The sequence below is a fragment of the Rhamphochromis longiceps genome, linkage group LG1 (genome assembly GCF_057381845.1).
Source record: "Rhamphochromis longiceps isolate RC_006_pf linkage group LG1, R_longiceps_female_GT1.1, whole genome shotgun sequence".
Lineage (NCBI taxonomy): Eukaryota > Metazoa > Chordata > Actinopteri > Cichliformes > Cichlidae > Rhamphochromis > Rhamphochromis longiceps.
In genome coordinates, this window is record NC_140557.1 from 28,576,637 (window position 1) to 28,589,769 (window position 13,133).

Below are 13,133 nucleotides of genomic sequence, written 5' to 3' on the forward strand. Positions count from 1 at the left end.
AGGCAGCGGGACAAAGTATCCAGTGGTCATAGTCCCAAATGTTGTCGTCTTTTTTTCTTTTCTTTTTTTCCTCATTTATTTTTTTATATCTAGTAAAATCAATCAACCTAATGCTTTTTATCTGAGAAAAGCAGATCAGACAAATCCATTAAACAGTTGTGTGAGTGCATCCATGTGTTCAGCAGCGGCCTTTCACTCCTCCTTCCCTTGCCAGTCTGAGCTGGCTCGAGACACTGGCACTGCAAAGGTCAGCGCGTGTGGCTATGTAAAGCGACAACAGTGATCTGTATAATGGGTTTTGTTGTTCCCAAAGCAGATGAAGACCGAGATTAGGCTTAAAGGGGACAGTGAATTTATTAGGCTTTCATTTCTGTGAGAACCATAATCCCAATGGAAGTAAAAGCTTTATTAGCTCATGAATATGTGCTGCCTGCCAGCTTGTCTGTCTGACATTATTTTCACCGGCAATTCATAACAGTGCATTAAAGTATTTCTGTCCATGAGACATGTCACTTTGCCCGTTGCAGTGAAGCTTTGCAACAACAATGGGACCATCTGTACCCTGTTAATCAAACATCTGTACGCTTCTCAGCATGAAAAATTGTTTGTTCAGATTTTTAAATAAAAAAAAAAAAAAAAAAAAAACTCAGATGATTTTGATTAATTTTCCTAAGCACATCCCCGTGCTTAAAATGTTCAAAATTGATTTGTTGGCATCACATTACAGCAGCTGTACCAGTGTATCTAGCTCAGAACCATTACATATGTTTAAGGAAGGAAGATACCAGCCCAAGAAAATGAATGTAATGAAACAGTAAAAAGGGTTATAACAAAGAAAATATAATGCAGTAGAAAAAATTGTGTGGTTCTGTTGCTGTGGTGGTTCAATCCCAACTGCTCCAGTTTGGTTTGGGCAAGATATTGAATTTAAGTTTTCCCCGATGCGTCCATAAGATTGTGAATGCTAGACAAAGTCTAGTCTTGTTTGAATGAATGTGTGATTGGGTGAATACAGCTTGTAATAAAAAGTGCTTTGAGTGCTCAGAGTAGAAAAGTGCCATAAAAGTCCAAGTCCAAGTGATAAGATTTTGTGGAGGCAGATAAGTGATATGTAAACAATGTTTTAGAAGCACATTTGGGATTTTACAGAGAATAAAATTATCATTAAATCATCACTAATTATCAGAGGACAGAATGACTCTTATAGATGCTTATAAGATGGAAATGGTGGTATTTTGATCATTTTTCTTCAAACTGGCCATGACTGTGTTTGGGTGAGCTAATGCTTGTGCTGGCTAGCTAGACTAGTTATCGGGATTCAACTCTACTCATTTTGATATTAAGAGGAGATGCTAATTTAAGCTAGCAGAAACACTATATTAAATCTACTAACCAGAAAAACTAACAGCTGACTCCTTTTTGTCTTTTACTACCTGACACTGATTAAGAGAAATCCGCATGTGACTCAATGCTGCCAGTCCCACGAAGCCTCAACACAATTTAAACTGATGTGTTTTTAAAAATAAATTCACTCTGTGCAGTGGTCACAAACAGGTGGATTTACTATAGAGACAGAAAAACAGACAGCCTGAAGAGACACGTTTCGGCTGTAAAGTTGAGTATTTTAACCTGGGATTCTGTGGGGGTGGAGTGGCTTTTAGAGATATCCTGAAGTGCCCATTTGAGGAAATGACAACTTAATTTTTCTGCCCTGGAGTTTGATGTTGGCTTAAGATATGGCGTAACATACAGATCATCCTTGAGGGCTGTTCATACATCACAGCATCCAAATTTCTGACTCAAAAGGGCTGTTTTACTATCGTTGCAGTCATTACACACTGTTTGCTGCTACAACTACACATGTTTCTTTTCCAACTATTTATTTATAAGTGACTTATGTATGTATGTATATATGTGTATATATTGTACTATTCTTAGTTAGCGTATTGTCTGTCTTGTCTTAATGTTGGTTTAAAATGGAGCACTGTAACAAAAAATAATTTCCCCCAGGGATCAATAAAGTATTCTGATTCTGATTCTGATTAGAGTTCAGCGTTTAGTGCATTTTAGCCAGGTCTTAGCTTTAGATGGAGAATTGAAGGTGAAATCCAAAACAAAAGACTAGAATCTACAGTATGGGCTTGTGTAAATGTGTGGGTCCGACACACTATGGACCGCAGCAAAATACATGTAATACCAGCAAACATTTTGTTCTCCCTGTTTTCCAGGAACGTGGGAACGAACTGCACTGTGCTGTGCTTGTACTGTAGCTCACTACTCAAGGCATCAATATGCTTCCACTGAAGTGCTCTTCAGATGGCTGAACAGCATGTGAAAGCCCACTTACTCCCCGATGTCAGCACTGAGGGGGGGCTGCAATCCAACATTTTCTTTATTTTCCTAAAGCGACAGTCACAAGAACACCCATTTCATACAACTGATGATCAGCTGTAGATTTGTTTTTATTTTTTCCCCAGAGGCTTTATCCCCCTTCTTGACACAATTACTTATGTCACTTTCTGTTTCTATAACCATTTGCAATGTTTTGGATGCCTTTGAGGAAGGATTGTTCATGAGTGTGTTATGCATGTTTGCACGGTTCATTGCATTTCACTCCTCTGTGAAGGCACAGTTTTCACAATGCATTTGACTGTGCCTTGTGGGACAGAAGCACTTTTGGTGCCAGTTGGAGGTGGTTGGAGGGCCCTTGGAATTAAAGAAAGGATAACAAAATGATCAATATGTGCTCAGAACAAGCTACTAAAATATACTGCAATCAGAATAACAAAGCATTGACAACAGTCAAGTTATTTGTACCAAGCAGTGGCATCTTTCTAATCTATATTTTGTCTCTGAAAGTATTTTTTAATTCACATTTTGATTTCCAACAAGTACTTTGAATCTGTCTCCCCACATTCAGCTTGTATCCATTATTAAGTTCTTGAGGTGTCCTATGATCCCTCTCATCTCAGCCACTCCACTTAATTATTCCTCACTCTTGGAACGTTATAGAGGAGTATTTCAACCACCTGCACTCGCCTTTTGAAATGAGAACCTCCAGTGGAAATTTTAACCCTCCTGAGTCCAGTCCTTTTAAAGCACTATCATTAAAGAGAAGGCAGACTGTTTTTTATTACTTTTTTGCTTCTAGCGGCAGTGCTCTTTCAGTCTTAGGTTTCTGCATAGTTGCCTTGAAACACTAAAAATGGATGGTCTGCTTTCAAATGGAGTTTTTTTTTTTTTTTTTTTTTTTTTTAATATTTATTTATTTTTAACCACAAGCTTTGAAACTGTGTAATAGTGTAGTAGATACCGATGTGTTCTTTTTACTGAACCCAGCGATCACAATGGCTTGAAATTTAATTGATTTACAGAGTCATGTCTATTTTAATACAGTGTCACCTGAAGATCACTCAGTGTCTGCATTCTTTAAATCGGGGAGTGTCAAACATACGGTCTGGGGCCCAGAATTGGCCCGCCAAAGACTTTGGAAAATGTGAAAAGGGGCATACATTTTGGACTTTTAACTAGTTTTAAAGTTTTTACATTTTTACATCTTACCGTACTGATTTAAAAACCTCTGGGTCATTCATACTACACCAAAATATTAAGTAATAGATGAACATTTAAATGACAGTTTCTGGCTCAAGAGTTGGCAGTTCGTCTTGTAATCGGAAGGTTGCCGGTTCGAGCCCCGGCTCGGACAGTCTCGGCCCTTGTGTCCTTGGGCAAGACACTTCACCCGTTGCCTACTGGTGGTGGTCAGAGGGCCCGGTGGCGCCAGTGTCCGGTAGCCTCGCCTCTGTCAGCGCGCCCCAGGGTAACTGTGGCTACAATGTAGCTTGCCATCACCAGTGTGTGAATGGGTGAATGACTGAATGTAGTGTAAAGCGCTTTGGGGTCCTTAGGGACTAAGTAAAGCGCTATACAAATACAGGCCATCAATTTTGGTTTTATTTCATGTGTTTTCTTTGTACTGTTTTTATTTCAGCGTGGGGTTCAAATTATTTGCAAAAGGTTAGGGTTTTTTTCTCTTCTTTTTCTCCTCTGTTAAAAGCTGTTAAAAGCTGAAAATCCACTTCTTGTCTTACTGAGTCAGGCTATGTTTCCAGGTAACAGCAGGACTGTCATCGGAATCATAAAGGTGTGTCTGTGGATGTCATTGAGAGGAGGAGCATTTGTATTTAGTCTGCGGTCATTCAAGTTTAACAGCCGCCTTGATCCTGCTCCTCATGCTGATGCTCTTCTGAATCACAAGGGCGGTGTGCAGCTCATGGCTGAGAGGCAGATTACTTCACTCCCACGGATAGATGACATGATTTTGAACTTTTCTCCATCACATTTATTGCTGACTTGGGTTTTATACATTTTATTATTATTTTTTTTTTAAGTCGAGTGTGGTTTCACCTTTTCACTTAAAAATGATTAAACTATAATGAGGCTGTAAGAGATTAAAAATGGAGAGAGAACTGCTTGAGTATAATGACAGAGACGTGGCAGTAAAACTGGGCTGGACAAAAGCTTAACTTGAATCAGCTTGTGAATACTTTCTAAAAGTGGACACTGAAATGAGTCAGAGACGGGCTCAGCAGAGCTTTTATCTACTTATAATTCCCGTAATGAGTGGAATCCATTTTACCGATGTTTCCCAGTACAGTCGTTTGCCGATAAATCCTAAGAATCCCCATTAGTTTACAGGTTTAATATCGGTGTTTTATGGATAACGTGCTACCATTCAAGCTAAGCGAAGTAATACAAAGCAGTTTTCTTTGATTATAAAAGATGACTCATGATGATGGCAAATGTATGCAAAATCATAATTAGGAATTAATCCAACTGATGTTTAATTCAGTGCCTTGTGCTGTGCAATATATAAACTGTTCAACAAAACAAAAACTGCTTTTGGATGTGGGTAATTGCAAATGTGACATGATAATAACATACTAAGAAAATGGGCAAGCATTATGTGCATTATCAGAGTGACATGTTGCCATTAGCACTGTGCATGTTTAGTGTAAAAACTGTTTTGACAATGTGATCACTTGGTTAGATTAACATTGCATCCAGTAGTAGGCAGCTGGTGTGAGAAAAGTCAATTATCTGACTGTGGTGCACTAGAAAAATCTTTCTCTAAACACATAAAAGTGCACAGTCCAAACATCTAGTGTGTTACTGACACCTATGAGAGGGAAGGGGGGTGTTAATGTGCTAATGGCTTTGGGTTGCCATGAGAATTAAGGGTTTGTGTTACATTATCACCTGCCTGTCCACACTAAGACTCTCAGGACTCTGCATTTCTGAACACAAAGCACACGGTCTCTGCAGACTTTATGTGATAAAGCTTTTATTCACCCTATAGCTCTGTTTGTGTGTGTTGTGTGTGAGAGAGATTTGGCTCGTTTATCAGTGGATGTTATCTTGAGCTGTAGTTCCATGTTGTGTCTTATCTCAATCGCCCTCTAATATCGTCCCCCTGCTCTGTCTTCTGCTCTTCAGGGAGCAGCCGATCTACACCACCAGGGCCCATGTCTTCCAAATCGACCCAACTACCAAGAAGAACTGGGTTCCTGCCAGCAAGCAGGCTGTCACTGTCTCCTATTTTTATGACAGCACGCGTAACAGCTACCGCATTATCAGTGTCGATGGAACCAAGGTATGTGTGTGCATATTCTGTATCTTTGTGTAACAATATCAATATCAATAACTGCCCTCGGGAGACATGGAACGAGAGAAACACTTAATAGTATTGAACAAAAGGTGCTGCCCAGCATGTCAGTATTGCATTTGCTGCTCTCACTGATTAGCTTTAGTCCAACATGGCAATGTTTAAGGTTTCCTGCAACTCCTCTGCGTTTGTCTGAATAATTTGATATTAAATTTATTGCACAATGACAAAGAAAAAGATGACATCAGCTCTATTTGAGGTCACAATATTTAGCAGTTAGAATTGTTGTATGATTAACTCTTTACACCTTGAAAGCCTACTTACTGGGAGCAGCCCTAGTAACAGGAGGCTTGAGGTCAAACTTCATCTTTATGGGGAAAGCGTCAAAGTTTAGTCTACTCATGTAGTGCTAAGCTGAAATAACTGTCTAACCGGACTGGCTGACACCTGCAGTTAGGTCCATAAGTGTCAGACAGTGACACAGTTTTTCTAGGTTTGTCTCTGTGCATCACCACGGTGGATTTTAATGATCAAATGATCAAGATGTGATTGAAGTACAGACTTTTAGCTTAAAAAAGGGGTTTGACAAAACCATTGCATTAGCTGTTCAGTAATTAGAGTCATTTTATGCACAGTCCCCCATTTTCAGAGTTTCAAAAGTAACAGTTGACTGACAAGTTGTTTCATGTCTTGTCAGGCTTGTTCACCATTTATTCCATGACAAATTAAGCATTCTGGAGTTGATTCAAGTATTGAACTTGCATTCAGTTCACTGGAACTGTCTATGTGAGAGTTGTTGATGCAACTGAAAGAAACCAGATTAGACCTCGCTGGAAGATCTCCAAACGTGTTGGCGTAATTCTGAAATAAAAATCTTTAGACAGATGAAGATGCGTTTAACCCGTACCCGAATGATAGGAAGGGAAATCTATGAGGTAAGGAGAGAAACATGATCTGACGCACAACACTTATTCTGTCAAACACACTGTTATAGTATGGGCATGTATGGCTGCCAGTGGAACTGGTTCAGCAGTATTTAGTAATTATCTGACTGCTGATAGAAGTAGCAGGATGAACTCTGTAGTGTACATGGCTGTACTCTCTGCTCAGATCAAAACTGATCCCACGGTGCTTCACAGTACACAAGGATAATGGCCCAAAGCATACAATGAAAGCAACCCAAGAGTTTCTCAAGGGAAAGAAATTTGATATTTTTCAATGTGCACGTTGGTCACCTGATCTCAGACCATCAGAGCACACTTTGGAGTTACTGAAGACAAAACTGAAGGCAGAGACACCCACAAACAAGTGAGAGTCGAGACCTGGCAGAGCGCATACACAGCATGTGGTGACGAGCATGGGTTCTAGACTTCAGGTAATCATTGACTGCAAAGGATTTTCATCACCATGTTAAAGACTTTTCAAAGTTATTTTAGTTTGTCCAATTACTTTTGAGCCTGTGGAAATGAGGTCATGTAAAGGTTGGCTGTAGTTTAAATGTAATAAATAGACTACATTGAAACAGACTTTCTATACTGTCGCTGCATTTGGTACTGCTACAGTTTAAACTGTGTATACTTGTTATAGCAATGTTAATTGGAGACCTTAAAATTCAGAATTGCCCATTAAACAGTTGTACTTTCCATTAACTGTATAAACATACATCTAATAAAATATTTGTTAAAATTAATGCAGTGTTACAGTTCATAAAATAAAAATGTTCGTGTTGACTGTCCAATTAAGGGAGGAAAAAAAAGTGTGAGCTCTGCATTTTTATTTGCCAGCTGTTTCCATGGATTTAATGTATTTAAAAGCACACACAGCACATAAAAATATGAATATGGGACACACATTGATGATTTCTGTGCTTACCTAGGATCTTCTGCCTAGTTAAACTGTTTCCAGACATGGAGCTTTGCAAAACAAATATGTTAATCATAACATTAACTTGAATAACTGCCATGTAAGTTGAAATATTAGCAATCTTCCCCTCTAATAGATTAACAAGAGTATCAAAGAGCTGCCGACCTGTGGAGTCACAATTAAACTCAATTATCTGTAATTTCATGTCATCAACAAAAAGCCAACAGTCGTCATACTCTGAGGGTGGTAGAGTTTTTAAAGACTGGCCACACTGCAGGGGGAAAGTGTCAACTTTTGCTTGTGTTATAGTGATTTTTTTTTTTGTAGTTGTGAGCATAGTGCTAAGATTAAATAATACAAGTGATGATGGACACCACTTGAATTTGTCTACATCCCATATTCACACAGTCTTCCTCTGCTTGCTGAAAAAGTACATTATGCGTTTCCATGGCGATCAGTTTTCTGTCTGTGTAGAAAGCTAGAGGAGCCTCAGGACAGCGATATTCCTCTGTTGACACTGTTAGGCAACCACATTTCAGAGTCTTAAATCACATAGTTTACCTGCAGAGCCACTTTAGGGTGGGTGTGTTGACAGATGTTTGGATTGGTTGATAGTTTCAATTCTCTGCTTCGGTGAAAGGATTGAGGAGTTAAGATTACCAGCAGGCGATGAGTGGCTTTCTCACAGGAAGTCAGCATATCGGTGTTGAGTTTTTTGCACAGCAAGCATGTCCTGCTGTCTTCTTAGTGCAAAGCATGTTTTTTTGTTGTTTTTGTTTTTTCTTTTTGTATGTTTTTGACCATCTGGCTCTACTGTAAAGAGCTTGTGTTCATTCTTAGAATTGTAACTCACTTTTCTGGGCAGTTTAAGCCTCACAGCACAATTTTAAGTAAAAGAAGCATCGGTTCTCTTCTCCAGCAAAGCATTGTTGAGTCAAGCTCTGCTAGCTTCAAAGCATTGAAAGCTTTCTTCCTACAGCTACAGAGGCAAGACTTTAATGTGTTATGTCATCAGCCAGCACTTATGGATCTGCAGGGATGACAACAGCTGACAATAGATTACTAAAGATAAACTATATCTACTACTTCATGTCTGTTTTATTTGTGAGAAAGATAATGGGACTATTATTTATTCATGTCTAAAAGCATCAATATTTTGTCCTCTATTTCCTCAAGGCCATGAGTGCTCTCTCTCTTCTCTCCCTCTCCTGTCATCTTTGTTGTTGTCCTCCTCCTCCTCCCTCCTCTGTAACCTTAACAGAACATTATGTGTCATAAAATCTCTGCAGGGAACCGCTGTACGCGAGGTACAGGGAAAAGGAATTTCTCAAATGTTATCGCAATTTAAAAGGAGCAGACTCCTGCTGATTTTCATTTTATCCTCCTATCCATTTAATTTAAGTGAGTCAAAGTGATGTCGATATGAGCAAAGTAACCAAAAGCGAAGAAACGTTGAGTCATGTCAAATAGATGTTAAATATAGTTTCTAGTTTGCACAGTTGCTGCAAGGGAGACAGGTCTGTCTAGAAGAATTCTGTGCTGTTGCACGCACTAACTATGACAGACCATCAGCTTGTATTCATCCACCTATGATGTCTGGGCAACTGGCTGATGATGATATGGCAAGTAGAGGAGCGCATCAGCACTTTTGACTGTCGCTCAGCCTGCATCGTGCTTCTCATGCAACGATGTACCAAGTGCTGTGACAACACAGTGAGGACACATCTAGCTGTACTTTATAAATAATTCCCAGTATGATAACTTTGTGAGGTAATGCCTAAAACACTCAGTTCTTTTTAGATTTATCTTTCTGACACTTCATTAAGTATCTTCTTTTTTTTTTTTGGCACAGCCAGTTTCTAGCACTAACGTTAAAGCTCATGAGCTTATGAGTTTGGCTTGTAGGCTAAAAGACATGTCTCCGCCAGTAATAAGAATTCAAATGAGCTTTTTATTCATCAAATGCTTGTGTAATTTAGTAATTTCATTGTATTCATTCACTTTGTCTGCTTATTACAATGTCTGTTAAGCCAGGGCAATCTTCATTGCATGGCATACCCTCCTTTCTCTTCGCTGTTCCTGTCAATCGTCACTTTTGACTGTTAAATACAAAACTGTCAAACAAATATATATTCTGCTACCTAGCCAGAGCTCATTAATGTGCTGGGAAATGTTGGCATTCAGCTGCTTTGCCCATACCAAGGAAGAAAGGAGTAAAAAAATTTCCAAAACCTGAAGGTTCTGAAATAATTATTTTATTAAGTGCTAAGTATTCTACAGTGCTACCAGTGACATGTTGTTTGTGAAAGTGGAAAAATAAGGGTTAATTGTGCTGGAACATAAACAAGATGATCAGGTTTATTCATTCTTTTTAAAGTTGTTTTGGTCTTGCCTAAACAGCATAGTTTGTATCAAACTATCAAAAAGTCAAGTTTTCCTGTTATCATCAATCTGCTCATAAAGAGTACACTAAGTTTTTATTTTTATTTTTATTTTTTTAATTTTCCTTTTTTTTTTTGAAGTTGTGAGCCATAAATGTTTGTTTCCATCCAAGAACAAGAAAACAAAAAACTAACACCCTCCCCGATAAACCTGGGGATCTAGGGGATATGCACACTCCACCTTTCAGTGTCTGGTACGTCAAGCTAGTCGATTGGATATTGTGCTGTATGCCCAGCTGTCATCAGAGAGAATGCACTGGGCTGTTATCAGTCCCAGCACAATTATCCATAAGGATTATGACACAGTTGCACCAACCTTTTATAGTGTGAAGTCCCAGCATCAGCAAATTCTGTATTGTAAACAAAGCTGCAGATCAGTGACTCTTTCAACAGGGGAAACAAACGAGGACAGGAAACATAAAAAAATAAATAAATCTAAAAGCACGCATTTGAACTTTTGCCAGTTAAAAAGCTGCACTTCATCAGACAACTGTCAAGACTTGAAGCATAAATACACAGAAGTGTTGTATTTATTGTGACTCAAGGTACAAATACACCCTCTATTCAGGCAACACCTGGATTTATAGGTCTGCAAAGACCTTGTGAAGGTCTTGGCTTTCTCAGAGATCAAAAGCTACATTCGGGATGTTGAACTAGCAGACTTATTAATTCAACTTTCTGCGTCATAAACATCAGCAGATGTACAAAACAAATATAATTCACACAAAAACTGTAAAAAAAAAATACATTCTGCTAAGTTGAGTTAAAAGTGGTGTTAGGTAACCAAACTTGCGTCATCACCACCGAGGAACAGTGTTTTGTTTTTTTGCAGTTCTTAATATATGGTGAGATGAAATGCATCAGGACATTAAAGCAGTTGGCAGACATACAGAAATACTGAACATTTTTTCATCTGCATCACACCTCTACCTGATGAGCAATCGCAATTTTTCCACTTTGCTTTCTGGTTTAATGACAGGACATGGCAGACTTTGTCTCACCTATCATTGGCTGTGTTTCAGATATACCACAGCATCATAATGACTATCCTCACTGCGCATTTGTCACCATAATTCAGATTTTTATTTTTTTGTATGTCCTTTTAAGAAAAAAAGATTCCTTCCTGTTCGTCCTAATTATCAGTAGATAACTTCAGCTGGTGTTTTTTTTTTTTTTTTTTTTTTTTCCTTTCCAACCATGAAAAAGTCATCTGGTATTTGGTGCTTGATAACTGATCTCTCATGTTCTACATCTCCTTTCCTAATCACTGACTCTGCAGATTCTGTGCACTCTGCAGACACCTAATCGGCCGAGGAAGCTTTCCCTTATAACCTCCTGGCTGTCTCTGAGTTTCCAGCTGACCCTCAGGCCATTAGCTTGCCGAGCTTCACTCTGTGCCTCCTGTGCCACTTGATCCACAGCCCGGCTCACCATCCACACAGCTGCCAGCGTCACTCTGCACCCCCTCCCTTTCCTCCGTCACACCCTCCCACTCTCTCATTGGCTTGCTCACTGGGTCGTTTACATATGCGTGCCAAACATACAGTCACAGGTCTCGTGGGGGTAACTTTGTATCCCATGTTACATTACAGATGATACTGTAAATGCAATGACTGAGCCTTTCTCTGCAGATACTTTTAGTTCAGTAGGTATAAAGTTACAGGTATGTAGTTTAATTAGTCTCAGTGTTTTTCTTTATTAATATATAGTATAAAACAGCAATGAGATGTATTCAAGATGGCAGAAAATAATGGAATAGTTTGACATTGCTTTGTTGTTTTGGTTTTTAAAAAAAAAACAACAAAAAAAAAACTGGGAGAAATAAATCCCTCTTGCCTTCAGAAATGCCTCATCATGCAATTGCTGCAGATTCCTAGGCTGCAGGTGATGATAATCTCCTGTTCCAGGACATCCCAAAAGTTCTGTGGGTTTAAGATCTGTTGATATGTCACCACACAATTACACAACCACCAGCAACCTGAACCAAGGCTGGATGGCTTTCATGTTTACACCAAATTCTCACCCTACCATCTGAACGTTGAAGCGGAAGTCAAGACTCATCAGGTTAGGTGACATTTATCGATCTATTGTCCAACTTTGCTGAGGCCAAGCAAATTATAGCCTCAGTTTCCTGTTCTTGGCTGACAGTAGTGGTATCCGGTGTAGTCTGTAGCCCATCTGCTTCAAGGGTCGATTTGTTGTACTTTCACAGATGTTTTTTTGCTTACCTTGATTAGAACAAGTGGTTATTGATATTGTCTTCACCTCAAAGCAGTCTACATTTTCACCCAGAGAACTGCCGATTACTCGCAATTTAAGAGTCCACATGCCGATTGTACGTTTAATTATGAAATAATTTTATGGTAATGAATTTTTTAAGAAAACTTAGCGGGGAGTAAAATGTTTGAGAAGCACTGACTGCGTTCAGGTCTTTGTACCTGTAGTGTGTAGCTTCAGTGGTATAAACGTCATCATGCTGTGTTTCAAATCTTATAGCAAGAGTTATCTTGCATTATGTTTTTGTTTAATAAAATTAAATTTAGTGAAAAAAAATTTTCTACCTCTTAAAAAAACAAAACAAACAGAATTTCTCCTAATTATTTTGAGAATTATCTGAAAGCATTCATCACACACGAGATAAAAAAGAGAGGATTATTATTCCAAAGGAAATTCACATTTTATACGCCGCTGGTTGCAGACATTTACTGCGTGTTTACCTAACTCCTTCCTTTTTTCGCTTTATTCCGCAGCAGCACTCCACTTTTTCCACAATGATCATTAAAGTTTCATCTTATCTTAACACTTCTCTTTGAGCCAGAGTTATGAGCCCTGTTAAATATTCACTTCACTGCTAGAGATGAGACGTAGGAGTGTTGTTCAGGCTTTACCCAGGTTCCACTTCAGGGGAAATTGGGTCACCTTTGTTTTGAAGAAGCCTCTGAAAGAGTGATGATTTTTAAGATCAGATTAGCAGTGCCTTGGTAAATTGCCAGTCTCCTTATAAACCCTTGATGTGGGAATGATGCCTGCATCAAAGATTGCAGTTGTAATCTTTAGCTGTGTTGCCTGATGGTCGTCTTTTTTTCTTTTTTCTTTTTTTTTGTTCACCTGTTGTGATCTTTCTCCCTAGGCGCCATTAGCATTGATCTAAATAGAGGACAAAC

General features: G+C 38.9%; 1 protein-coding gene across 1 annotated transcript in view; it reads left to right on the top strand.

The window, feature by feature from the left end:
• homer2 (homer scaffold protein 2) overlaps nucleotides 1-13,133 on the top strand; it is a 37,826-nt gene that overhangs the window by 8,313 nt on the left and 16,380 nt on the right. Inside the window, exon 2 of the mRNA XM_085404763.1 lies at nucleotides 5,497-5,653. Within this exon, the coding sequence (XP_085260889.1) occupies nucleotides 5,497-5,653 (157 nt within the window). The remainder of the gene's footprint in view (nucleotides 1-5,496; nucleotides 5,654-13,133) is intronic.